General features: G+C 44.1%; 1 protein-coding gene across 1 annotated transcript in view; it reads left to right on the top strand.

The window, feature by feature from the left end:
• Nucleotides 1-27,983, top strand: part of kmt2ca (lysine (K)-specific methyltransferase 2Ca) — a 196,657-nt gene that overhangs the window by 166,429 nt on the left and 2,245 nt on the right. Inside the window, exons 32-61 of the mRNA XM_053624820.1 lie at nucleotides 141-275; nucleotides 385-532; nucleotides 752-978; nucleotides 1,057-1,130; nucleotides 1,230-1,424; nucleotides 2,560-4,401; nucleotides 4,487-4,821; nucleotides 4,934-6,711; nucleotides 6,982-7,087; nucleotides 8,094-8,160; nucleotides 8,240-8,303; nucleotides 8,465-8,697; nucleotides 9,782-11,392; nucleotides 11,622-11,828; nucleotides 12,943-13,107; nucleotides 13,235-13,376; nucleotides 13,746-13,893; nucleotides 14,079-14,254; nucleotides 14,794-14,930; nucleotides 16,845-17,094; nucleotides 17,609-17,745; nucleotides 19,496-19,594; nucleotides 19,712-20,864; nucleotides 22,917-23,053; nucleotides 23,300-23,442; nucleotides 24,279-24,453; nucleotides 24,583-24,699; nucleotides 24,826-24,899; nucleotides 25,531-25,639; nucleotides 27,876-27,983. The exon at nucleotides 27,876-27,983 is cut by the window's right edge and continues 2,245 nt beyond it. Of these exons, the coding sequence (XP_053480795.1) occupies nucleotides 141-275; nucleotides 385-532; nucleotides 752-978; nucleotides 1,057-1,130; nucleotides 1,230-1,424; nucleotides 2,560-4,401; nucleotides 4,487-4,821; nucleotides 4,934-6,711; nucleotides 6,982-7,087; nucleotides 8,094-8,160; nucleotides 8,240-8,303; nucleotides 8,465-8,697; nucleotides 9,782-11,392; nucleotides 11,622-11,828; nucleotides 12,943-13,107; nucleotides 13,235-13,376; nucleotides 13,746-13,893; nucleotides 14,079-14,254; nucleotides 14,794-14,930; nucleotides 16,845-17,094; nucleotides 17,609-17,745; nucleotides 19,496-19,594; nucleotides 19,712-20,864; nucleotides 22,917-23,053; nucleotides 23,300-23,442; nucleotides 24,279-24,453; nucleotides 24,583-24,699; nucleotides 24,826-24,899; nucleotides 25,531-25,639; nucleotides 27,876-27,968 (10,277 nt within the window). The 3' untranslated portion in view covers nucleotides 27,969-27,983. The remainder of the gene's footprint in view (nucleotides 1-140; nucleotides 276-384; nucleotides 533-751; nucleotides 979-1,056; nucleotides 1,131-1,229; nucleotides 1,425-2,559; nucleotides 4,402-4,486; nucleotides 4,822-4,933; nucleotides 6,712-6,981; nucleotides 7,088-8,093; nucleotides 8,161-8,239; nucleotides 8,304-8,464; nucleotides 8,698-9,781; nucleotides 11,393-11,621; nucleotides 11,829-12,942; nucleotides 13,108-13,234; nucleotides 13,377-13,745; nucleotides 13,894-14,078; nucleotides 14,255-14,793; nucleotides 14,931-16,844; nucleotides 17,095-17,608; nucleotides 17,746-19,495; nucleotides 19,595-19,711; nucleotides 20,865-22,916; nucleotides 23,054-23,299; nucleotides 23,443-24,278; nucleotides 24,454-24,582; nucleotides 24,700-24,825; nucleotides 24,900-25,530; nucleotides 25,640-27,875) is intronic.

Here is a 27,983-nt window from a genome sequence, read left to right as displayed (position 1 = left end):
TTTTCTTTCAATTGCTTTTAAAGCTATTTATACATTTGTTGCAGAGGGTTAGTTGTCATGTATTGTTATCTTTATTGTGCATACTATGGTATGCATGTTGGTGGCCTGGAATGTTAACTAGACCCTCTGTCTTTATTTAGAACTAGAAGGGAAAGATGTGGAAGACTTGTTTACAGCAGTGTTGAGCCCAAGCACCAATCAGTCATCTCAACTAGCACAGTCTCCCAACACCATCCCTAATGTGCCAGTCATGACCGTGCCACAACAAGGACCAGGTATCTTTTCATCTCTGCTCCGTGTGCCCATGAATAGAAGGAAGAACTATTACTACACGCTTCGCTATGATTTGTTGAAGCAACTAAATCATCTTGGTTTCGGTTTCAGGTGATAATGCGATGTTCCCTCGCATGCCTGTTATGAACGGTATGATGGGTCCAAACCCCGTCTTTCCCACAAATCCCATGATGTCCGGAGCTGGCATTTCTAGCTCTTTCTCTCCCATTCACCGGATGCCCTTTCCCGAAAGCATGAGGTAAGACACGTTACAGCACACCGCTGTTGAATTCTCAAATCTGATGATGTGGATGAATTTTCTATAACAGATGAGGGTTATTCCTTACCTAGAACCGGCGTATCTTTTATCTTTTGAGAAACACTGCAGTGGAGTCTGGTCATCGAGTAGTAAAAGATAATTCAGGAGTTTGTCTTTCTTTGAAAAGTTAACGTAACCGTTTGAGTTGCATCTCTACAGGGAGAAGAAGTTCAGCCAGATGGGGAGTGATATGGTGGGTCCCTGGAGTGCTGCTGTCCCTATGCCTGGTCCGGCTCCTCCTGCAGAGCCAGAAACAGATGTCATGTCCAACGCCCAGAGGAGTACACTGAAGTGGGAGAAAGAGGAGACCCTCGGAGAGATGGCCACTGTGGCACCTGTGCTCTACACGAACGTCAATTTTCCCAACCTGAGAGAAGAATTTCCAGGTGCGTACCTGTCATGCTACGATGTCTGACTGGATGGAGATCATGTCCAGAGACTGATTGTTTGAATTTTATCCACAGATTGGTCGACTAGGGTAAAGCAGATTGCAAAACTGTGGAGAAAGGCTAGTTCTCAGGAACGAGCTCCGTACGTGGTAAGATCTACCATCGTTTTAGAACTTGGATCCGATTGACGTTTGTGAACCTTCAAAGAAATCGTAGTTGGTTTTTATTTTTTCCCCTCTGCCTTCTAGCAAATGGCTCGGGATAACCGAGCAGCCCTTCGCATAAATAAAGTTCAGCTGTCTAATGACACACTGAAGAGACAACAGCAGCAGCAGGCTCCTGACCATTTTGACCCAAGCATGTCCATGGACACTGAGCAGCTCTTCAAAGACCCCCTCAAACAAAAGGAGTCTGAACATGAGCAGGAATGGAAATTCAGACAGGTGATTGACAGCCCTGGGATTTCTTTTTCTTTTTCTTTTTAATAATGTCGTGCTAAGCTGGGTTTCTTACCCATTGATCAAGGCTCTGGCTTTATGAATTTTGATCAGCTCCATCACCCTAACCTTAATTGACCTTCATTTGGATTTGCCGTTTAACTAACATCATTAAATCACCATCTCACTAAAGATCAGGACAAGAGAGGATGTCACATGGATTTAGAGCAAAGTTCATGTCTAGGTCAATTGAATCCAGACAGCAGTTAGAGGAAAATAAAATTTTATTTATTATTATTTATTTTTCTTTTTTTTTTTTTTATCAACAAGAGTACTAAATTGGTTGCTGTTTTAGATTAACATGCTATTTGGATAATACGCCTAAAATGAAATTGCCTGTAGTTCTGAATGCTGAAAAATCATTTCCCCTATTTTAAAAGTTTTCTGCAGGGTTACCTCAACTGTGCATGATGGGTATTTTCTGTAAAGCCAACATGGCCTGTAGCGAAATATTATGTAAATGCATGGTTAAGTGGCTATTTCTTTCTTTACATTTGGAATTGCCATACAGTCTACTAATTCTTAATTTGCATTTAAAAGGGAGAGTTAAATCAGATGTTGGGACCCCTTAAGAAGGAGCAGGAAAAGGTCCCAAAAAGCAAAGCCATAAAATCAACAAATAAAGACGTCCTTTTTGGACATTCCAACCAAGCATCTATAGCTGCAGGATGTGGAAAAAAATCTCTGGTAAGATCCCAAAGCGAGGCACAGTTTTGGCATTCATCTGCCAAAAAAGCAGTAAAGACAAATTTACAAGATGCAGGAAACAATGCAGAAGGTTGAGTTGTAGAGGGAAAAGTTTATTTTTTGTTTGTTTGTTTGTTTGTTTTTTATACTGGTATATTTTCCCTTGACCCGAAGCATAGGTATTGGCCTAAAAAAAAAAAAAATTGTCATCGTGATATTGTTATACACATTAACATTTTCCCTGCATGTTTTAACAATTCATTTTAAATGCTCAAAACTTATTTAAGGATTGAGGGGAAGAGCATTTTTGGCATTAGCTAAAAATAAAATTAAAATTCAGTCTAATTGCTTCATCAACTGAAGTGTTTCATTTGCTTTCTGGTTTCCACGGCAGCAAATGAGACAAAAGAGCAAACAGCAGGCGAAGATTGAAGCCACTCAGAAGCTTGAGCAGGTTAAAAATGAACAGCAGCAACTTCAACAGCAACAACAGCAGCAGCAACAATTCAGTGGCCAGTCAAGTGGAGATACCTCTAACAGTGGGAGTAAAAGTCCCATGACACCTCAGCCCACCAATGGAGGCAGCACATCCCCTCTACAGCCCACGACAATCAAGGATACCTTTGTGAGGCCCCAACTTCCTGGGACACCAACCTCAAGCTCATCTTCAGATGATGTATTTTTGCGTCCCCAATTGCCACCCCCATCATCAGCAGCAAAAACTCCCACCCAGGATACCCAGTACCCCCAGGGGTCATCATCTCAGCCTCAGTCTCCTCAGATGTTTTCTCCAGGTTCATCAGGCTCCCGTCCATCTTCTCCTTGGGATCCATATGCTAAAATGGCAGGTACTCCTCGACCCTCACCATCGGGATCAAGTACACCTCATAGATGCTCGGTGTCTGACATGCAGGAAAGGGGCAGGCCCTCTCCAGCCCACGAGTCCTTTGGTTCACCAACATCTGCGAATGCTGACATGTATTCAAAACCACCAGACACACCCAGGCCAGCAGACCCATTTGTGAAACCCTTAGGACCCCCCAGGCCTGGGCCTGTATCAGAGCAGCAGCTGCATCTTCAGCAACAACAGGGTAGATACATGTTGGCTAATACTACATCTGGAGATTTCACCAGGCCAAACCAGAGATTAGAGGCATACCAGCGAATGCCTCAACGTGTTGTGCTATCAGACCCTTACTCAAGGCCACTGTTAACACCTATTCCTGGAAGTAATGAATCTGGTTCTGTGCCAATTTTTAAAACTCCCATGCCTCCCTCACATCCTCTCCAAGACTCCTTCAGTACAGGACAGCTAAGCATGAGGCGTGGACCATCAGATGGCTTTACTCAGGGTCAGCAAACTGATCCTTATGCGCATCAGCCTCTAACTCCTCATCCATCACTGGGAGATGCTTTCAACACTGATGGCAGAATGATGCGTCAGGCTTCAGGAGGTCACTTTACACAACCTATGCTGATGACCAGGCATCCTCAAAGGGATCCATATGCACAGGCACCATCTACACCTAGACCAGAGTACTCCTCACAAATGGCTGATCCCTATTCTCAGCCTCCTGGTACTCCCCGACCTCATGAAGCCTGTTCCCAGCCTCCTGGTACCCCAAGGCCACATTCTGATCCGTTTTCAGTTCCTCCTTCTACATCTCGACCTATAGAACAGTTTTCTCAGGCACAGTCATCTAGCTGCAGGCAGTCTCCATCTCACACTATGGATCCATATGCCCAAATGCCAGGTACTCCAAGACCAGCAGCAGGAGAAAGGTACTCTAAATCCCCAGGTAATCAGAGAAATGCAGAAGCATACACACAGGCTGCTGGAACACCTCGGCCCACCAAATCAGATCCGTATGATCAACCACCTGGAACACCGAGACCAGTTCTCAATGACCCATATGCTCAACCTCCTGGAACCCCAAGGCCAAGCCCTATGGTTCATACCTCAGATCCTTTTAGTCATCATGTTCAAAACAGGATGACTGATTCATTTGCTCATCCAGCTGGCCCAGGTTCTCAAACCCCCAAACACCTTGGAATTTCAGATGAAAACTTCTCCTTGCCACAGACTAATCAAACCCCTATACATGACTCTTTTGAGTCACCTATGACCCCATGTTCACAGTCAGGTGAAAGGCTCCCTCCAACTACAAGCAGCCCTTCTGATGCTCAGAACCCAATGCAACCACCACAAGGGGATACAGAGGAAAAACTTAAACAGGTAAAATCTTTTGAATAAACAATTTTCTTTAGCTCTTTGAAGCTAATTTGAGCTGTTTTCTCATTATGTTTTTTTCTGTTCTTAGCGTCTGAGATTACGCCAGCTGATCCTGAAACAGCAACAGCAAAAGAGTGCTATCAGACAGGAAAAAGGACTTCAAGAGGCTACTGGTACTCCTACACCTGGCACTTCATTGCACTGGTCGCCGGAAGATTCTGTACAACCAAATGAGGTATTTTTAGGTCGCCCTCCACCCCCATATCCTGGAACTGTGAGAGCTTCACCAATGCACGGAGGTCAGAGATTTCCTGGACCTTTCCATGGTGATCAACGAGTGCCATTTCACGATGAGACTCATTGCCCGCGGCCTCAGTTTTCCGGTGATATGAGCAATATGGTCATGAGACCACAAGGGCCTAGGTGAGGCGTTTCTTCTCTTCAATGAAGTAGATAGTTTTGGGCATCATTTTATCTTACACTTCTCTGAATTTTGTTTTTTGTTGTTTTTTTTTTTGTTTTGTTTTTTTTGCAGGTTTGCATTTACATCTGGCGTAGCTGGTCAGGAGTCATTCCTCCGGCCACCCCACCAGATGCAAGGCGGACCAGTGGTTGATAATGTACCACCACAGATGAGAAGGTCTCTGTCAGTTGATCTAGGTAGATCGATGGGAGGCAACCCTCAAATGGGTCTTCCACAACACTTTCTACCACGTGGCCTTCCAGTGCAGCCACACAACATAATGGGCCAGCCTTTTATTGAGCTTCGACATAGGGCACCAGAGAATCGAGTCAGACTACCATTTCTGCCACCCAACATCATGGACCATCCGAATCATCCTCAAAGATCTTCAACCAGCTTAATGGGAGGGCAACATATGGCCTTTCCTGGGACCCAGGGTCCACGGCCTTTGACTCCAATGATTGGTCAACCCCAGCAAGGATCTGTTGGGCACCTGCAAATGTCAGCAAGCATAGAGAATTTGCATCAGCAAGCAAACATGCCAGAGAATACTGCTCCACAACATCCTCCACTGTCAACCACAATCACTCATTCAGTTAGTGGCGAAGCACTTAATTCTACCCAACCAACACTTCTAGCTGGGACAGTCCGAGGTCCAACAGAAGATATCCCACTGCCTTGTGGTGATGGAATAGAGGAGAAGTTAGATGCAGATGACTCGGCAGTGAAGGACCTTGAGGATGTAGAGGTCAAAGATTTGGTTGATGATGATTTGGAAAACTTGAACCTTGATGCAGATGATGGTAAGGATATAGATTTGGAAACAAATGACCTTCACCTTGACGATTTCATTGAATCTGGGAAATTCGACCTCCTTGCTTATGCTGATCCTGAGCTGAACCTTGAGGACAAGAAGGATATGTTTAATGAGGAGCTAGATCTGAGTGACCCCATAGAGGATGATCATGGGGAAACCTCTGTCCTTCAGAAGGTCCTGTATGAGAAGAAATCTCCTCAAACTGTGAATAAATCAGAGGATGGTGAGCGACCTTCTCATGGCAAACAAGAAGAGAACCTAGAAGTGGAAAGCACTGATGGTCTCTTGACAACAAGTACTATAAAAACAGAGGTTAAACAGGATTCAGTCATCAGTGAGGACCAGTCTGTTGATGACAACAGGTCTCTAGAGAGTAAAAATAGCCAAGGAGAAATGTCCAGTCTCTTTGAGGGATCACCTCAGCAGATTGGTTTATCAAGTGCAGGGGTCCCTTCTGGTTCTGCTCCAGTGCTCTCAAGCCTTTTAACCAAAGAGAAACTTGATGACTCTGGGATCGGCCCTGTAGCACCCCCTCACCAGGGTAATCTTGTCCAGGCTAACCATGGTCCGGAACTTCAGCCCAACATGGGCATGATGTTGCAGGGTCAAAGGAAAGACCACGGGATGAACCCTGCAATGACGGTAGGACACAGAATGGATGTGTCACTCGCTCATGGAGCACCACTAGGAAACCCAAATACATTGCCAGTTGGCAGTCAGCAGATACCAGTCCAAGGATTTGGAGCTTCACCGGGCCAGCAAGTGGATATAAACCTGCCCATGATGGTTGGCCAGCAACCTGTCCCCCACACTCTTCATCCACAGGCCCAGCAGGTGATGTATCCACAAGGGTCCATAGGCCAGCAAGGGCAAAAAATACAGCAAGGCCAGACAAACAGGCCACTGCTGTTAGATGAGCAACCACTCCTTCTGCAAGATCTGTTGGATCAGGAGAGGCAGGAGCAGCAACAACAAAGGCAGATGCAGGCTATGATTCGGCAACGCTCTACTGACCCCTTTTTAGCTAATATTGGTAAGGTTTTATTACTGTTACTGTGTAAATGTCAATCTTTCATTAATATGCAAGTCAGTGCTATGAAAGTCAAAGGAATGTAAGACCCCATTTATACCTGGTCACATTATGCATCTTGTATCTGGATTTTATGCTGATAACATTATATAACTTGGATCAAGTCAAGACGCATTAAATGATCAAGTATAAACTGTCTAAATGTCGCACATTCCAGTAACTGCAATGTTTTTGTCTTCACTGGGTTTTTTTTTTTTTTTATTATTTGTATAGACTTTGATGCTATTACAGACCCAATCATGAAGGCCAAGATGGTGGCCCTCAAAGGAATTAATAAAGTGATGGTACAGAATAGCATGGGAATGGCACCCATGGCCAGGTAAATAACCCTTCACAAAATCTGTACAATTGAGGCCAAAAGTTTACATACACCTAGGTTAAGATAATCAGTCAAGTTTGAAGTAACCATACTTTTTTTTTTTTGGCACGTCTACTAGGGCATCTACTTTGTTCACATCAGAGATACGTAATTTTAAAAGGATGGATTGGAAACAGCTTAATTTCAGCTTTTATTCACTACATCATAATTCCAATTTCCGCACGCTTTGCAAATTCCAGAAATTGATGTATTGACGTTTAGAAGATTCTGATTGGCCAACTGTCATAGTTAGGAGTTAATGGAAGTACACCCGTCGAACACCATCCCAGCTGTGAATCATGGGGGTGACAGCCTCATGTTGTGTGGGTGTTTTTGCTGGAAAATAGCTTAAAGACAATAAAGTGAAAGCATCGGAGTGCACATCACAAAGCCTGACCTAAAGCCCATAGAACATTTGTGGACCGAACATGCATGTGAGTGCAAGAAGCCCTACAAACCTGACTGAGCTACACCAGTTCTGTCTGGAGGAATGGGCAAAAGTTCTGGCAAAGTGTTGTGATAAGCTTGTGGAAGGCAACCCCAAGTGTTTGATGCAAGTTCAAATACTAACAGTGTTGTGTAGTAAATATAATCTGAAATACATCTATCTCTTATTATATTAAAATTGCCTCTTCTGGAAATAAAGTAGATCCCTTAATTGACTTAACACATGAAGTATATGGTAACATGGAAATGTGTGGAGTCGTGAAAAATCGAGTTTGAATGTGTTTAGCCTAGTTGTACCTAAACTTGTGGCCTCGACTGTGTAATAAACAGCCATTTTACTTTACAAGTTCCAGTTATTTACTGTACTGACATTTGTTCCCAAATGATCCTTGTTACTCTGTAAATGTCATTACGTTCAAGTTTGTCTGGTTGTTTTTTTCCCCCCACTTTTTGAGATTTTTACAAGGGTAGTAGTTTCAAAGCTTGGTGTTGCGTCATACTTTTGTCTTTTTTGGGACAGAATGCAACAGATGCCCGGAGCACATGGAACAGATGCACCTGGGTTGCCTCAGCCTGTTTTTGGACAGGTACATACATGCATAAGCCTGCATTTGTTATGCTTTCACTTGTAACATGGCTAAACCATTGACACCACTTTGCTTTTAGGATGGGAAGCTAGTACCACAGCTGACAAGGCCGAACCCTCCTAATTTTGGACCTGGGTGTGTCAGTAAGTGTTTGCTGATTTTTGCCTTTATAGATTAGCAGATAGCTGTTCATTTTGGGGGTGCCTTGTTATAATACAAAAAGGTTGGGTTTTTTTCTTCTTCTTCTTCTTCTTCTTTTTTTTTTTTTTTTAATTTTTATTATATTTGTATCCACCTTTTTCAGATGACGCGCAAAAGAAACAATATGAGGAGTGGCTTCAGGATACTCAGCAGCTTCTTCAACTGCAGCAGAAGTTTTTGGAAGACCAGATCGGGTCCCACAGGAAATCCAAAAAGGCCCTCTCAGCAAAACAGCGCACAGCTAAAAAGGCGGGCCGTGAGTTCCCTGAGGAAGATGCGGAGCATCTGAAATATGTGACCGAACAGCAGAGCTTGGTTCAGAAGCAGCTGGAACAGGTAGAGTAGCTAGCGCAGTGTTAGACTTTTTTCAGTTAAGTTTGCTCCCTGGATTTATTTTTATACAGAGTATATTTGTAACTTTATTTAAAAAAAAAAAAAAAAGAATTAATTAATCGTGACCAGCATTCAGCTCCAAATAAATAGTATTTGTAAGTAAATCATGTATACTGAATATTTGCTGATATATCGAATTTACTGGTTTATATATTGATTGTTTTTATATATTTTTATAGTTAGTTAACAGTTGAGGTAAAGTCGATACTCGCACCCTTGTTCTCTTATAGATGGACAGATAAGCATAAGCTTATTCACTGTTGTACTGCTTTGACTCCTTCATGTATTTTATCCTGTACATTTAAAAAAAAAAAAAAAACAACCCGGTTTGACCTTTCCTCTTGCCATTTGAATAATTTTATTAGCGTGGCCGATGGTTCTAAACTGGTCCACTCGCAGACAAGTGAGTTTAACCTTCTGCCATTTCCGTTGACACCAAATCGCATCCTTTGTAGCTCACAATGTTTGGAAAGTACAAAAATCAACAGCTAAACACTATCCTCCATGGTCGCGTGGGTTCCGTTTGCACATTACAGCTCAAAGCATCATTGTTTTGAGAGAATGTGCAGAATCTCACCTCTACAGATGTTGGAAAGCGGTGGATTTATTGCTTGACATGGCGTGCAAATTTTCACCCTTCATACCAAAGTGAGGCACATCTTTGCAAGTATACACTGCGATTCTAACACCTGACACATTCTTCTGAAACTGGGAAGCACAGTGGGATGGTTGAATCAGGAAGGTGTGGTCCTAGTGCTAGATGAAGGAGCAACTGGCTTGTGTATTTTGTTTGAGCACTACAGCCATGAGGTGTTGCTACTAGACACTTGTAAATGTTGAAGCTGGTGTTTTTGAATGTTATACCTGTGCAGAAATGCACTTTATTAAAAATAAAGTTCATATTGTTCATACTTGGAGCAATCATGGTTATAGTCCATTCATCTATTTTTCACCAGTTTTCTCATGCAGGATGCTGATTTTTCTATGCTCAGTCAACCTCAATTTCTCTGTTACCCCAACTCCACAGATCCGCAAGCAGCAGAAGGAACATGCTGAGCTTATCGAGGAGTACCGCGTCAAGCAGGAACAGCGCAGTATGCAGTCCTCTATGATGAATCCGATGCAGGCTATGCCAGGCCAACCCCCTGGCATGATGCCTGGTGGACTCCATATGGGCCAGCCATTGATGGGTCCAATGCAATCACGTTCTGGTCAGCCAAACACCAACCGCATGCCTAACATGCCTGGCTGGCACCCAAGTGCCCCTGGACCAATTGGAGGACCCAGAATACCATCTCACATGCCTCCTCAGATGCCACCAGCCAACCCTGTCCAGCCACCACAGGCCCAGCCACCACCTGCCATGGTGCCACCTGGCCAGCCTGGCGGTGTGCCTGTCGGTCATGGGGTTGGAGGTACCGCCCCACACGTAAAGTTTGATGACAATAACCCGTTCAGTGAGGGCTTCCAGGAGCGGGAGCGCCGCGAGAGACTGCGGGAGCAACAGGAGAGACAGCGGGTGCAGCTGATGCAAGAGGTAGAAAGACAGAGGGCTCTTCAGCGGCTGGAGATGGAGCAGCATGGTGCAGGCATGGCTCCAGATGCTAACCGAGACAGCCTGGCCCACATGCCCTTCTACAGTACCGACCTGCCCCAAGACTTCATGCAGCCTGCCAGACCTCAGCAGCCACAGCAGATGGGATCTGTGTTCCCCCAGCAGGGCAGTACACCTCTAGACTTTGGGGGCCCTGGTCCAGCCTTCATGCAGGGTGGAGAGCGACGACCCATAGCTGGGAGTGCTGCTTTTCCAGGCCAGGACATGGGGCCAAATTTCCGGCCAAAGAATCCAATGATGCATGGACTCAATTTCATTCCAGGTCAACCTCGGCCACCAACAATGCCCCAAGGCGGAGGCGAAGGCCCTCTGTTTGGCATGGAGTCAGCTACACCGCTGCCTCCTAATTACCCTAACTCAGGCCAGTCCCTCATACAATTATACTCCAACATCATCCCCGAGGAGAAAGGAAAGAAGAAGAGGAATCGGAAAAAGAAGAAAGACGACGACGCAGATTCAGTGAAAACACCTTCCACACCTCATTCGGACCTCACTGCTCCTCTGACCCCATGCGTTTCAGACACATCTTCCACCCCCACACGCAATGCTGCCCTACTGGGAGACCAGGACTCCTCTGAGCTCTCCAATTCCTTATGCTCAATGTCCGGCCTGCCTGCGTCATCAGAGCTGGAGAGGCAGCTGTCCGGTAGTGGGAGTCTGCTCAGACGCCAATCTAGTATGGGTTCAGAGACTGAGCAAGGAGTCTTGGATGAACTGCAAGAGATCAAGCAGGAGAAGCTGGACATGAGCGAGTGCCAGGGGACTGAAGGGTCGTTGGGATCAGGGGCAGCAGGCATCGTGAAGGTCGAAGAGACCCCAAGCATCACTGGACAAAGTCCAGCACACAGTACCAAGGGCGAGTCTGGAAATGAACTTCTCAAACACCTGCTGAATAACAAGGGCACACCACCACCTTCAACCACACCCCATACACAGCAGACCTCCAGTGATGGCCTGCGATCGGAGGAAGAAGGAGTGGCAGAAAATAAGGGCTCTGTCAAAATGAGTTCTACGGAGTGTTTGGTAAGAACAAATCTATAAACACCTAGTCTCAATTCTAAAACTGCCAACTGCACCATAAAAGCTGATCTTTCCAAATACATACATTTCTAATCAAGCAGATAACAGTAAATGATTAAAAAGAAAATCACTCATTCTCTATGAATTGTCAGAGTGTAGTGGTAAAGATGCGATCGTATCAGGAAGAGCAAACGATTTCACGAATAGTTGTTAATCACACTGTGCTCTACAGGATGGCACGAATAGCCAGTTGGCTGGTAATTTGGATTCTCTAGAGCCTTCTCTGCCAGACCAAGGCAAGAAAAAGCAGCGCAATAAGAGAACACCGAAAACGGGGGCCGAGAAACCACCGTCTCGCTGGAAGAAAAGAAAGAAAGAGCAGGAGGATCGCCAGGTCTTGTATCCCACCAATGATACACTGATGACGCAGCTCAAACAGGTAAAGGAGTGCACTGGATTGGATTCCTACTGGGTGATGGAGAAACAAAAATCACGCACTGTACTCCACCAACTATACATTTCTATCATTTAAGAGCAAATTTTTTTCTTAAAGGCCATTTTCTGTAATGCATTACAGGTGTAAATGTCCTAAAGCTAAATGAGTCTTAAATTATACAGAATGTTGATTTTTTTTTTTTTTTAAACCCCCCATCTCCCCCCCCCATCCTCCCCCACCTGTAAATGTGCCTCTTTAATTAGTCATCTCAAGGAGTAATTACTTTCATTAAGTCTTAATTGCAGTGCTGGCATGGATAGGTGTGAGCAGAATGCATTAGATGGAGTTCTTGAAAGGCCTAAACAGGGTTTTAAATGAAACATTCAGTGTACTTGCATTAACAATGATTAAAATTACACGAGTGCTTTTACACCCTGCTGGTCATGGATGCACTTGTGCTGTATATGATAAATAATGTGCCCCCAGCGCCACCCCCTACCCCCCCCCCCACACACACACACACACACTTTAATTCTACATTTATGCTTTTCAATCCGGGCTTTGAAAATATGATGCATGTTGTATTTCGCTTAAGTTCCATTTATTCCATTTTTGCTGAAGTTTCCTGTGCTGTGCCGGTTGGAGTTTCTATATATTTTTATTTAAAGCCCTGAAGATATGAAATGTTTGAGATAGAGGTAGAGATTTTTTTTTTTTTAATCTCTTCATCCTGCCTTCCTCCCACGGTTGTAATTGTTTACACCTGTAAAAGCAGTTACTCATGATAAATGAATGAATGCAGCACAGTAGCAGTGAACCAGAACCGTATATACTCTCATGTTATGGAGCCTGGCCTTTCTTTCACCCACAAGCTTCATATTTGACAGCCTGCTCCCACCCTTAAGAAATGAAAGACTCTTTATTTATTTATTTATTTATTTACTAGGTCCCCCTGAAGCACAGCCCTGCTTTGATTTGAACACTTATATATAAAATAAAAATATTATCTGGACTGGGCATTTTTTTTTATCAGTGATATCCTTTTGTTGTTTTATATTGGTTTTATTAGGTTCTTCAAATAATTTCTTACATATTTCCCCTCCTCTACCCATTACAGCAGCTCTCCCTGTTGCCCCTCATGGAGCCCCTGATTGGTGTGAACTTTGCCCACTTCCCTCCGTACGGCGCTCGGCAGCTGAACGGAGAGAGCAGACTGTCCGGATCTTTTGGCAACGCGTCACTGGACGGGGCGTCAGACTACTACTCCCAGCTCATTTATAAGGTCTGCTGTTACTATCAGATTAAAAGATCTTATTTATTTATTTATTTATTTATGTGTTAAAAAAAAAAAAATAGATTAACTGAATGCTTATTAAATGTATCTTTTTGCATTTTGTTTCACCGGGCAGCAAAACAACCTGAGCAATCCTCCAACGCCCCCTGCGTCTCTGCCTCCGACCCCGCCGCCTGTAGCGAGGCAGAAGCTGGTGAATGGGTTCGCCACAGCAGAGGAGCTCGCCAGGAAGGCTGCTGTTATAAGTGGGCATGAGGGTAAAGAAACTGATAACCAATCATTCATGTAGTCATTAAAATATTGTTCAGAACGTTTCCACGTTGCAAGAGCGGCTGTCTGGGGAAATTCCATCATGTGTCACTACGGCTGGATTTTTGGTCCAGCTCGGGTTTTTGTGCCTAATTTTAAAGAAACTGTAAACAGATTTCACCAAAACGTTACGTAAATGTTTTTTCCTAGGCTTTCCGTAAAGCTTAGTGCGTGAGCGTCATCTGCGATTGCTCCTGTAGTCCGCAAAAGTTGCCCTAGTGATAAAAGTCACTTATTCTAGAGAAGTACAGCCGTTCTGAGATTTTAAAAAATAAATATTCCTGTAGTTTAAACGTTTTGCACTCGGCTGTTCTCAGTGTCCAAAAGCTTGGGACCAAAGCAGCTGTCGACCGTGTTGAAAAGAGAGGACGACCTCCTGTCTCAGGCCATTTCTCAGGGACCCAAGACTGTTGACGTGCCTGCGTCCTTGCCCACACCCCCACACACCAATCAGGAGGAGCTCCGGTAAGACTCGAGTGCCTGGCTTACAATACACAATATTCAGCTGTAGGGTCACTTGTCTGTTTTTGTTTTCTTCTCTTCCTTTCTTTTGGACTTTTTACTCATTTACCACCATTGTAAGTTTAAAAAAAAAAACAATTCTTTTTTCTTTTCTTTTTTTTTTCTTTCTTTTTTTTTTTTTCTTAAAGTGGCCAGGACCATTGTGACCGGGACACCCCAGACAGCTTCGTCCCCTCCTCGTCTCCGGAGAGTGTCGCTGGCATGGAGATTAGCAGATACCCAGACCTGTCTCTAGTAAAGGAGGAACCTCCATCACCTGCACCATCTCCTACCATCCCAATGCTGCCCATTGCGAGCGGGAAAGGTCTCTTTACCATATTATCATCGCACGTACATTATCGGGCATTTGGCAATGTGTTAATTAATATATAGTCACGTAAATGCCACAATTTAATCAGAAATGTGTCGCATGTAAAACACCTTATTCAGAAAATCCACCCGAAGGACATGTACGCGCATGCTCAGTCCGCAAGGAATTGTGGGTGCTAACACGTGCTTAGCATATAAACATCCGAATAAAGACCTTAAACGGAGTTTAAACATAGTCGCTGTTGACGTTTTCAGAATGCTGATTAAAATGCATTTTCGATAATTTACCTGTTCGTTCATTTATTTATTTATTTGTTTATTTATTTATTCATTTTACCCGATCATGTTCCTTACTCCGCTCAGATCACACCATGTACACTTTCGGAAAAGCCTGGACAGCCTGATCTACTCTTTGGAATATTTGTGTTTGTGTCTCTCTGTATGTGTGTGTATGTGTGTGTTCACCGTCCACATTTGAAACCGCATCTCAGGTTCTGTTAAAAGTTCCCCACTGACGGAGACTCTTTGCTGCAGGCACTGAAGTCATGCGGTGGGAGGTGAAGAAAGAACCCCAGAGCAATTTCTTCGGCTCCCATTTTGATCAGTCTTCCTCCTGCTCCAAGGCCGGTCTGATGTCCGTATCGCTCACGCTCAATCGAGCGGCAGCAGAGGTAAGAGTTCTAAAAATAAACGAACGAATTTCTACAGGTGTGAGGCTTCTCTCAGTGCTGCGTAATACAAATTGTGTTCAAATGACTGTAATTTACCGTCTGAAAAGTATTAGGGAATTTCGGAACAATCCGCATTCGGTGCTCAGAAGAATTGTATTTTTTTTTTTTTTAAGTGCGCTCTCAAGCGTATTAGTCTGTATTCTGAGTCTGAGTCAGAGCGAGGTTTAATCGTTTTAGTTCTCTGCTTCTTGAACACGATTCAGCCATCCGAAAAGCAAAAAAAAAGTATCGGCTGGGGTGTGTTTAGGGCCGAAAATGTTCTCGTAAAACTTTCTCGGTTAAACATACATACAGACGTATGCCAAGGTAAAACTTTTACCAAGAAATCATACACAAATAAAATCACCCGAGCACGGAGAACACACGGCCAGAGTGAAATAAATCGTTAGATCAGGGTTATTATCGTTTTAAAAATATTGCTAGTTTTTTTTTTTTTTTTTGTCGTTTTAATTTCAGTTTTTCAATTTTAATGGTTTTGATTTCATTTCTATCTTTCAAAAAAAACATTACTTTTAGTTTGTGTTGCCAAACTGATACACGTTACCCTGCCACCTTCTGATCATTTACGATTCGGCAACATTTAGTACGTTTACATGGACAACCGTTATCCGATATGAACCCGATTAAGACGATACTCTGATTAAGAAACTAGCATGTAAACAGAGATTATTGATGACCTTAATCCGATTAAAGTCATACTCGAAGTAAACACGAATGGAATTAAGACGTGTGGAGTATTCCTGTTTTTGTCGCGTTATTGACGTGCGTTACAGACACGTACACACCTTAATCACACTATTAACGTCGTGTGGGAGTTTTCACCGCATTGTGTGACAGGACACGTACACACACGGCAGCGCTCAACCGTTTGACGGCAAACAAGAGAGCACGGCTGCGTCCCAAACCGCATACTTGCCTGCTACAGTATATAGTAGGCGAGATACATGTATTTCAGCTACTATATAGAAGGTAAGTACGCGGTTTGGGACGCAGCCCACGACTTCAAGCAGTCGTCTATCTGCACGTATAGCATGACAAATAATTAACCGCACTTGAAGCTTTCGTAAAATTATAAACGAAACACCCAAAACTGAATACGGGACCATAACGAAGACCAACTGTATGTCGATACGTGAAATTCTAGAGGGACGTCGGACGGCGTGACGCGGGGACGTTATGACGTGTGACGTTAATCCGTCTATGTTCTATAGCATGTAAAACAGGAACATGAAAGGAGTATTCTAAAAGCGACTCATGTAAACACCTTAATCAGAATATCGTCTTATTCAGAATAAGGTCAATAATTAGATTACTGCTGTCCATGTAAACGTAGTCAGTGATGAATCCACTCCGTTCAGCCTCTCTTCTTAAGTCAGAACACCCAACATTTGAAATACGAAAACAAAAGTTTTATTCTCTGAAATTCTGAGTTTCGTTTTATTTCTGCTTCAGTCGGCGAAAAAGTTTTTTCACCGCTGGTTTTACTTTTCCTGATGGTTTCCATTAACGATAATAACCTTGCGTTAGATAATTACATAAATAACCGGTTTAAAGCCTTTAGTTTAAAACCTATTTTCTGTCTCCGTTTGTGACTCGTGGCTCAGTTGAGCAGAACCTAATCAAGTCGAATTGCTTTCTCGCGGTTTGAGAGTTCACTTGGGCGTGGACCGAGACCACACGCTGCATTGTGAATAATGTAGTATGTATTTTTTCTTTTAATAGTGAGAGATATTTGCGGTGGTTATAAACTTTTCAGGACGTAGACTGTCCGTATTGGGTAACCGCTTTAGAAACCGTTCATCAGGCATAACCGACCATCCGAAAACCAACCTCCCATGTTTACTTGTACTCTAGAACATTCAAGGAGTGATGGCGGCGGTATCCAACTTGCTTTGCGTCCCTCTACCCGTCAACTACGAGGTGTCTCGTACCCTGAGTCCAGAACCACGCAACTCCCTGGCCATGCTGGCGAGCCTCAAAGTCCCTCCACCGCACGGACTCGACCCTCGCCAGGCCGCCCTGTTCCCCCAGTCTGGCGTGAGGTTCTCCAGACCTCCGGGAACGATGGCGTCGACTCAGCACTTCACGCCGAACGCCAGCGCCGGTGAGTGAACTCGCACCACATTCAGACTGTGAAGAGAAATTGCGGATATTGATTGCGTCCGTCAATAGTCGCGATTAAACCCAGCGTTTAACTGCTTCGAATGAGCTTTGTAATGTTCCTCTCGAGTGGCATGAATCACAGGTTTTTACTTTAACTTCTTCACAGGGGCTCGAAGTCTTTATTCCTTTTATTATTTTTTTTTGACACACGTTGTCATTATCATTAAGTGTTTTCCCATGTAGTTTGTGAAAGTGAATGGATTTAAAGTTCATGAGAGAAGGCTTTCTTTTTTTTCTTTTTTTTTTTTCCCTCCAGACACACATTATTATCGATCATGAGATCTGAACTGTTAACAAAAGCCAGTGATAATTGTCTCACATTATTTAGGAAATTGGCCCAGCTTTATCATGTAGTTTTTTTTTATAATTTTTTTTTTTTTAGAATGGTTTCTCTCAGGATTTCAGCAAATTTTTGCAGATTTTTTTACAGGTGTCACTGACATGCTGTGTTCCAGGTCCAGCTGCGATCCGACCAGAATACCACATGGATACAAGCAGCCCAGGGAGAAAACTGCAGTGGTGCGCCCAGTGTAAAGTGGTGGTTTTGGGAAACGGAGTCCGAAGGTCCACCAAAGACCCCTGCGATAAACAGGTGGAGTAACGAGCGGAAGTCCGTAATCTTGCGCCTGTCCGCGTTAGCCAAACAGCGTTGTTTTAAATAGGAATCAAGCAATGTCGATTTGTTACTCATGCCCGCGCATTACAGCTGTAATCATGAATACTGTCCTGGGCTCGTCTCAGGACTCTTGAGTATCGTTTCACCACACTTCATAAGGTTTGTGTTTACTCTTCTACACCCGTGTAGCGTATATCTGGTTTCACCGAGAAGAGAAACGATTCCTTTTAGAGATTGGTTCCTCTTTCGTGTGAGTTTTCCTCAGTACCGTCACCGCTAGCTTGTTCGCTAGGCATGAAAGGGCACTGTCACACCTAATAGTCTGTTTGTGGCGTCTGAATCAGAGTCAAATCCATACTTTTGGTTCGTTTTCTCACTGCGCATACTGTAATTAAACAAAGCCAAAAAAAAAAAACCCCAAAAAAACAACAACCCCATGTGTGTCAGGCTGAAAATGCACGTGTAAAAATGTATTCGTCGTTCAGGCATCGCATAAACAACCCGAGCGTAGAGAACGCAGAGCCGAGGTTCGATAAATTCCGAGGTAATTACTGTATGTAAATAGCTAGTTTGGAACATTTAGTGTGGCGCATCCAGTGTTTCTGTCGTCTTTTTCAAATCTCCAGAACACGTGACATTTCTGCAGCTGTCGCTGTGTCGTTTTTGCTCCATTTAGCAGCTTACATGTACCGAAAAAAAAATCTGTAACCCAAAACACTCGACGTGTTCGTTCGCTTCCTGCAGTCGATTCAGAGTCGATTCAGAATCGAATCACTTGTAAACCGCAGTCAAACCGTGTTAGAGTTCACTCGGATGCAGATTGAGACCCGTTCGCTCAGACGCTCTCGGACAGGTTGTTTCGGACCACGCCCGAACGTCATTGCTGTGTTCTCACCTACTGAGGGGGCGAACGCAGCAGGGTTCCGTTCAAACAGACGAAACACTGCATATACGAAAGCACTTTTAATCTATGTATACCCGGATTTCTGTGTTGTGATGATGTCTGTTATTGAAAGTGCTATACAAATCAAATTGAGTTGAGATGAGACGGATTAAAAACCCCCTCGTTCAGCCTATCGAGTGGGGCCGGGGCTGCTTAGCGATTCAGAAAACCTGATCTCGCTGTACAGGCTGTATTACGAGTCTCCAGTTGAGTCATGGAGCCTCTCGTTCCCCAAAGGCCTGAAAGATTATATGTGTAACACGAGCGGAGGTCCCGGCTGTTTTCTCATGGCTCTGTGCAGCCTGGGTAACTAAATGGCCGCCATTAGTGTTTCAGACCGGAGGCCATAGAACTCTTCAGCGAACGATCTTTCTTTCTAGCATTAAAGCTCCTCTCTAGGAGACAGAATTATCTACCAAATTATGTTAAACCAGTCCCGGTGGGAAAGGAAAATCTTTTATGCTACAATTCCCGGGTTAACTGACGCTACCTGTGTGTGAGAGTTGCCTGAATCCACAAACTGGTTCATTTGCAAAAAATTTGTGGTTATTCAAACGAGCAGTTGATGTTGATGCGTGCATTCCTCTGATGATTCCTCAGAATGGTTTCGGCATGACTATAGGGTGTGACATAAAACAGCCTTTGATGTCTACGTTTTTAGAGAGCTGTTCCGTAATAATACTTTGAGGCGATGTAGTCGGAAATTGGGAAGTGGCGGAGTCCCATTTCTCAGCTTCTCTTGAGCATGTGGGGTGGCTTGACTGACATGTGTTCTCTCTACAGGAGGGCCAGGTTTGGGCTGAGGGCAACACGGTTTTCTGCAGCCGCAACTGTCTCGTTCTCTACTCATCCATCATGCAGAATAAACCTGTAGACAGCAAGGTGAGCCATGTTGTATCGCACTGAGTACAAGACCAGGGGGTCTAATTACGTAAAATAATTACAATACGCTTAAATGAGGGGTTTTAACGCCGAGCTTTACCTGTCGTCTTCTCTCAGCCGAACGCAGCCGTGGTACCTGAATCTGAAGAGAAATGCCCCCCCAAAATTCTCCACCAATACAGCTACAACATATCCTCACTGGACGTACACTGCCTGGCCCAGATGCAGCCCAAGCAGTCCCCGCCATCCACCCCTCCCATCTCTTTTCCGTCCATCTTCTCCGAGACACAGAAAGCCGAGATCAAGTCGGACGCCCTGAAGGTCACAGTCAAACTGAAGCCCCGGCCCCGGGCCGTCCACAATGGAGCGGATGAAGCGCGCTACCATTCTGCAAAGCGCTGGAAAGGGCTGCGTTGGCGCAAGTGGAGCATCCATATCGTGGTACCCAGAGGAAAGCTACAGCTGCAGAGTGAGGATGAGCTGGAAGAGCTGCTAAGGAAGCTGGACGCGTCACTGCGGCCGGAGCCGCTGCCCAAAGACCAACGACGTTGCTGCTTCTGCCACGAAGAGGGCGATGGCCTCACAGACGGCCCGGCCCGACTGCTAAATCTGGACCTAGATTTGTGGGTGCACTTGAATTGCGCGCTCTGGTCCACCGAGGTGTACGAGACCCAGGCGGGCGCACTCATCAATGTGGAGCTGGCGCTGCGCCGTGGCCTCAGTATTCGCTGTGCCTACTGCCAGCGCACAGGCGCGACCAGTGGCTGTCATCGACTACGCTGCACCAACACATACCACTTCACCTGTGCACTCAAGGCTCAGTGTACCTTCTTCAAGGACAAGACCATGCTTTGCCACCTGCACAAACCCCGTATGGGCAATAGTGCTGGGGGCGCCACATTTGGAGTACTGGAGCACGAGCTGCGCTGCTTCACCGTGTACCGGCGTGTTTATGTGCAGCGTGACGAGGCACGCCAGATTGCCAGCATGATGCAGCGTGGCGAGCGGGAACACACCTTCCGTGTAGGCAGCCTGGTGTTTCATTCAGTCGGGCAGCTCCTGCCACAGCAGATGGAAGCCTTCCACTCGCCAGCTGCCATCTTCCCCATCGGCTACGAAGCCAGTCGGATCTACTGGAGCATGCGCCATGCCAGCCGCCGCTGCCGCTACCTGTGCTCCATCGACGAGAAGGACAGCACCCCTGAATTCACCATCCGTGTGGTGGAACAAGGATATGAGGACCTTGTGTTGACTGGCTCCTCCCCTAAAGGTAAGCGCCACAAACAAGAATCCAAGATGTCTTGTATCGTTTTACATTTCATTGGTCTCTGATGATGAACGTTCTCATATTGCAGTCTGGTGATTTTAAATATAGTCGTGAGCGTGGGCCTAAACGTCTACTACGCCTCCGAACGCTAATTATACAAATGAATACATTTCTTTTGGAGCATTTTCATATATAAGCCACTGGGAACCATTTGCATCTCGTTCATTTGATGCTTCCAGGGGAATTTACCATTATGAAAATCGAATAATTCTTGCGGTCATGCGGCATATTTCAAAACCACAATTTGTAGCGCCCTCTGCAGTCTGCCAAGTGTACTGCTGTCACGGTAAATCATCAGCTGCTTTGCGTTTCTTAAATCGCGCCTCCTCATTCCGTTTCCTCGCCTCGCTTTTTAACTCCTCCCTCTGAGGAAGTGGAGAAAGGATGCAAAAAGAGGACACGGGGAATCGAGAGCAAATTCTGTTTTGGTGAATTTGTTTTTTGATGTTTCCAAGCTGTGTTAGCCGTATAAACAGAAGAGTTGATTACACGCCGAGTCATCCTTTATTAAATCATTATTACACATGGAGCTTCTAATGTCTCACTAAAACACTACATTTTTGAGGGTTTACAAGATTCTGCTCATCACCTGACTTCGTTATAAAAGCGAAGCATATTAATTGTCATGTATGCAAGGATTTATAAGCTCCCATTGTTTATGTAAGTTTAAGATTGCTATTTTTTTACACGGAAGCAGGAAGCACCTGTGTGTCCTTCATCCAAAAGCCTCCTCTCCTTGTCCTTGAGTCCACCGAGCAGTTTTTAAGAATTGGTTCCATCCTTAAAGGTAGCAGACTTTGATCGAGTCATAGGATCGAGCCGTCAAAGAGGCATCGACGAGCGTTTTAGGACGCACCCGTTGACGAGTCTTTCCCTTCCCCGAGTCAGTCCCATACTTTTCCATTAATGCAATACAAACGATTTAGTAAATGAGCTTCTACGATCTGTTCCGGCTGGAGGCGGGGCTTATTGTTGTCCTGGTAAAAAGTCAACAGATGCTGTAACTCACAGGTTTCCAACTCTGGCCCCCCTTTCCTGTACGTCACACTGTGCGTTAAAATCCTCCCGGGAAGTCCGTAATTACGACGTCAGGTGCGTTCAAGTCGGAGCGAGACAGCGGCGTACCTTCTCTTAATTAACTACAAAAAAATACAGCAAGGTTTTTTTAACTCTACTAGAAATTGAAGAATGAAGAACACACATAAGGTGTGTGTTGCTTTAAAAAAAAAAAAAAAAAAGTTTTACGAAGCCGCAGTAAACTTTATCATTACATATTATATCATAATTGTACAACGCGATCGTGTTTTTGTGCAGGAAATTCGCTTGTTTTATTGTAAATAAAAAGCCTGACCGTATCTTTGCTGCATAAACCGAACACGACAACTGAAATCGGCTTCTGCGACGAGTAAACATTCAATTTCAACAAATTTACCGTCAACTACAGACGTCTTCTTACCTCAGGAACTCCAGAGTTTCCCCACTCGTAATTACCACTTTGTGCTGGCGTTCATGTGCGTTCGACTCGTACATACGAGTTGGGAGAAGAGAGTACTATCTCTTCTCCCAACACGCCTGATTAAACTAATCAGCTAATGAACAAGTTGAAGTGGGTGTGTCCGAGCAGGGGTTCTCCAGGACCAGGGTTGGGAACCTGTTTTCTAAATGGCGTGATCCAATGGCTGCATTGCAAAGTACGTTTGTTGAACATCTCTAAAATAGGTCTAAAAACACTTTCAAGCATTGCGAACTGCATCTTTTAATAATATTAAAAGAAATAAAAATTTGCCACAGATCGACTTTTCTTTTCTCAAATAGATCTCGTCCATTTAAATGGATGCAGAATAGCTTGATGGTGGTAAAAGGTTGCAGGTGAATAAGTTGGAGGGGGGTGAACCTGGCGATGTAAAATAATAATAATAATAATAATAATAATAATGTAATAATTAAAGCAGTTCACATGTGAAGGTTGAACCGAGTTGATTGTCGTTTCTACAGGTGTGTGGGATAAGGTTCTGGAGCCGGTGGCCGAGAAGAGAAATGAGACAGGCACTCTTAAACTGTTCCCCATCTACCTGAAGGGAGAAGATCTGTTCGGACTGACCGTACCTGCCGTCACCAGGATCGTGGAATCGGTATGACGGACACATACATATTAAGATTTGCTTGTTTATTTATTTATTTATTTTAAAGTATTTGCCCGGATTTATTTGGGTGTGTTTGCGATAAAGGATTTACGTGGCGTGGTTTAAGCCTGAGTGGTGTTAACCTTTCAAAAAAAGTAAAGCGCCGTGAATCCCAGCATTTCTATAAAAATCTACCCTGTTTTAGATCATTTCCTGTTTCTGCGCGTGATCGTGTTTCTTATGGTTGTGTTTCAGTTGCCGGGGGTGGAGGCATGCGCTGGCTACACGTTCCGTTACGGCCGTAATCCGCTGATGGAGCTGCCGCTGGCCGTCAATCCCTCGGGGTGCGCTCGATCCGAACCTAAAGCTTGCACACATGTCAAGAGGTGTGTGTTAAGGTATTCTGTAGGATTTAAGCCTTTTATTTCTCTTCTGCTCTACTTTCCACCCCCCCCCCCACCCCGCCCCCCACAAAGTCTTGCATGTCCTCCAGCATCTACACCCAGGTGCTCAGGCTTGCTCCACCAAGATTAGATAATGTTCTGTATTATGTCCTTTTCACCAATATATAACCGTCAGGATTTTCCGCTGTGATCGGTCCTGCCCAGACCCCGGTGATACTGGAAGGGCTGTGATTTTAGTCGCTCGGTTCATCTTCAACCACAATCCAACACACCTGTTTTAGTTCATCAAGAACTTCTGAAAGCAGTGATGAGATGGTCAGGTGGGCACCATTATGGTTAGAGCTGAAGTCTTCAGGAATTGGAGGTAGATCTCCAGGAACATGGTTGGTGACCACTGATGTCAGCTAAGGGGGAAAAAAATCTACCTGTAGTTCGTCGACTCGAGTGTTTTATCCATGATCCAGTGCAGTATCGGTAGCAGATCCTTTGTAGAAGCTTATCCCTTCACATACATTTAGGGGATTTATTTAGCTGAAGGCTAAATTATCAGTCCAGAGAGAGCTAGAGAGGTCGGAAAGGGAAGTTCTTAAACAGTACAGCCTGGACATAGACCTGGGGTGCGTAAACTAATAAACCATGTTCGTCACTTATCCAGATCTCCAAGGCATTTTATGAAAGCGTGTAGATTTTAGGTGAACACACCTGGTTTAGTCTCTTGGCCCCGGTTCGTCGACCCTGACCCGAACGCTGACGGTCTTTTCCACGTCTCTTGGTGCGAGTGTGCTTCAGCACTGGAGTGTTTCAGCGTGATTGTGTGTATGCTCCCGTAGGCCTCACACACTGACCAGCGGCTGCTCCGCTAAAGCCCTGCAGACCAACGGGAGCCCAGCCGAGCTCACCGGCGCCCCCTACAGTAAACAGTTCGTGCACTCCAAGTCCTTTCAGTACAGACGCATGAAAGCCGAGTGGAAGTCCAACGTCTACCTGGCTCGTTCACGCATCCAGGTAAACGACACGACCGGCTCAGAGATGGAATCGTCGCTAGAGCACGATTGTATTATTTATTTATTATTTTTAATCAGTTGTCCGTTACAAACGTTTGACAGCATAAAAACAAGGGGGTGTTTGTTGTAGGGCTTGGGGCTGTACGCCGCCCGAGACATTGAGAAATACACCATGGTGATTGAATACATCGGTACCATCATTCGTAACGAGGTGGCAAACCGCAAAGAGAAGATGTATGAATCACAGGTACGTGTAAACTTTTTCTCCCCCCCGTTTCGTTTCATATTCAAAGGGATTATTGTTTTTAGTGCTTTGCTCATTTATTTTTTTTTTCTTTACATTTATTTATTTATTTATTTATTTATTTTTAAGAACCGTGGAGTTTACATGTTCCGCATCGACAGTGAGCATGTAATAGACGCGACCATAACAGGAGGACCTGCACGGTAGGAACGTTTTTTTTTTTGTTTGTTTGTTTGTTTGTTTGTTTTTGTCTTTTGAGGCTTTTTTGGGGGAGTTTTCATGATGCTGAGTGGATAAACGACGTCACTTTTAAAAAATCAGTAAATAATTACTTTATTGCTCACAACGCTCATTGACCAGTCCATACAGGATTTCGTGCTCTTTTTATTTTTTTTATTTTTATCGTTTAAGCTGCTGCTTTTTTTTTTTTTTTTCCTTCAAAATTTGCGATGCAGTCCGCGTAGTTTTTGATTTTTTTTTTTTTTTTTTTTTTGCAGAAAACTACTCGAAGTGGCGAAATCTTCTTTCGCAATGATAAAAGGCAGTGGTGGCTCGGTGGTTAAAGGCTCTGGGTCACTGATCAGAAGGTCAGGAGTTCAAGCCCCACTGCTGGACCCTTGAGCAAGGCCCTTAACCCTCAGCTGCTCAGTTATATAAATGAGATAAATGCGAGTCGCTCTGGATAAGGTCGTCTGCTTAATGCCGTAAACGTAAATGTTAAATCCGGTAAAATCCGAATAACGTGCACTCGGCATCATCCACACGCAGGTCATGTTTCTTCGTCTGAGATGAGTTTGGATTTCTCGAACATAACACTGCAATTTATTCCCTCAGATACATTAACCACTCCTGCGCGCCCAACTGCATAGCAGAGGTCGTGACCTTTGAGAGAGGCCACAAGATCATCATCAGCTCCAACCGCCGGATACAGCGTGGGGAGGAGGTACGTGTGCTGGAACAGCACTTAAAATCTGAGGGTTCTGAACAGGGGCTCGTTTTTATTCATGAACACTCCTGCTTGTGCCTTTAAGGAAAATTGTGATCGTCTCCCACAGGGCCTCCGGCGTCGAATCCTCGCTCGCTTATTCTCATTGGGGTTTTTTTTTATTAGAATTCGCTGTAAAACCCTGAAACTGAAAGATCCTCCATCCTCGGCCTTTTTTTTTTTTTTTTTTTTTTTTTTGGGACTGTAGTATCTGGAAGGCAGTCCTAATTAACCCTGGTGTTACAGGGATGTGATGTAACACGAATCCTTCGTTAGCCGCATTATTTCTTGAACTTGAAACACGAGCCTACATCATTATGAAATTTAAAATTGTCAGAAGACAAATCCGGTCATTCGGTTTCTATGGTGACGCTGGTTAGCGTGCATTGGCTAAATGAAAGCAGAATGGAGTCTCTTAAAAAGAACAATCCTCTCCAAATATAGAGAAACTCTTCTTAAAATCCATCATGTTTTATTTAACGTTAATGCTCTGTAGGTGACGATGCTTGGTATGAACCAGTGGTATTTGTTTGTTTTGCTGGCGGTGGTTTTCCGAAAAGTTTTGGCCCCCTGTTAGTGATCATCTAAGCCATGTAGCTGTGTAATGGACCACGGCGTGTTAGAAAACTGTAAGGAGAAGAACGTATTCAACGTTTAACCTTTCACGATTCTGGGAAAAGGATATCCAGTGCCGTTTGACGTGTTCTAGACTCTGGTAGTTGCGTAATCCTTACACGTTTTTCTCCGTAACTAGTAGTATTTTCACGTTTTAGTTTTCTCAGCGTGGTGACAGTATGTGCTCAGTTATAAACCAGGGGTTCCTCCGAACATATTGATGGACGTTATGAATTTTCTACAACCCCGTCCTGCGTGCTTTAATTCCGCGTCCGTAATTTCAGACTCGTAACGCCACGTCAAATACGTTTCGCCACATTTTCATGTTCGTTTGAATGAATTCTGTAGTTCCACCGAGAGATGCTGTCGAGGGACTAGCGGACGTAGACGGACGGAGAAATTTGTCAAATTATTTTATTGAAAAAAACGCACAAAAATGAATAAATAAATGTCTCGTACACTCGTTCACTTAAATGTGGCTTGTTGGAATGCTCGGTCACTCTCAGAAACACCGTTATAGTTGTAGTTAATAATCATAATATTCATTTGTAAAATAAATTCATAAAAAATTTTAAATCATTGAACGGTAAACGTTACCGTTAAAAGGTTTCGTAGCTCGGTACGAAAAGAGCCTTTATTTAACCGAGCTCCGAATCCGGCTCGTTTGGATGTGGTGGGATTCGTGATGTCACACGGGCAAATAAATTTGCATACGACTGCCCGTACGGCAAGACATCGACGCCTACTTTTACATCATCGCACCGTTGGCCCCGCCCACTGGCGCTCAGTCTCTGAAAAGAGATTGTTACTGCAGGGGGCGTCGAGGATTAATTCATAGGCAGAGATGCTAGCCAATCACAGCAGTGGGCGGTTACATCGAAGTCTTAAAGGTAAAGCACGCAAAAACCGATCGTTTCAGTCAGACGGTCAGAGCCGGGGTGGAAAAAGGTCATGAACGTCTACATTCTGTATGATTTTTCTGCTACAGAACTTTATTAATATTATAATTACACCTCAGGAAAGATAACTATAAAAAAATATTTTTTTTAAAAATGACATGACCCGTTTAAATACCCTTACTAAAACCGTCAATGACCCTAGGCACTTAAACCCAACACAGATGCGTAAGAAACGAGGAAATGTTAGATGAGATGATAGAAATACATCGTATATGACGGGTCACAGTCAGTCATGAGGAAGACGCCCATGTCATGACACATTCATGCACTCGCGTTATAAAGCCTTATCACTCTACTATAGCTCACTCATTATTATTATTATTATTATTATTATTATTATTATTATTATTATTATTCAGTTACGTATTAAATCATGCTAAATTATAATCAGTAGTTCTAATTACATTTTATTATTTCTGGATTTCCTTTTTCCTCCTTAAAAGGAAATGTTAGCGCCTCCAGTGCCCCTAGTGGCATGAGAAACGTTAGGCTAACATATTCACTTTTTAAAAATAAAAAAAATAAAAAAAGATTCCTATAATTCTACAAGTGTACACAATACTTGTTTTTTTAATTTTGTGTGTTTTTTTTCCTTTTCTTTTGTTTTTCCCCTTCCCTAGTTGTGCTACGACTACAAATTCGACCTTGAAGATGACCAGCATAAGATTCCTTGTCACTGTGGCGCAGTAAACTGCAGGAAGTGGATGAACTGAATCGGAGCGGACAGG

The sequence above is a fragment of the Ictalurus furcatus genome, chromosome 1 (assembly GCF_023375685.1).
Source record: "Ictalurus furcatus strain D&B chromosome 1, Billie_1.0, whole genome shotgun sequence".
NCBI lineage: Eukaryota > Metazoa > Chordata > Actinopteri > Siluriformes > Ictaluridae > Ictalurus > Ictalurus furcatus.
This window is presented reverse-complemented; position numbering and strand designations above follow the sequence as displayed.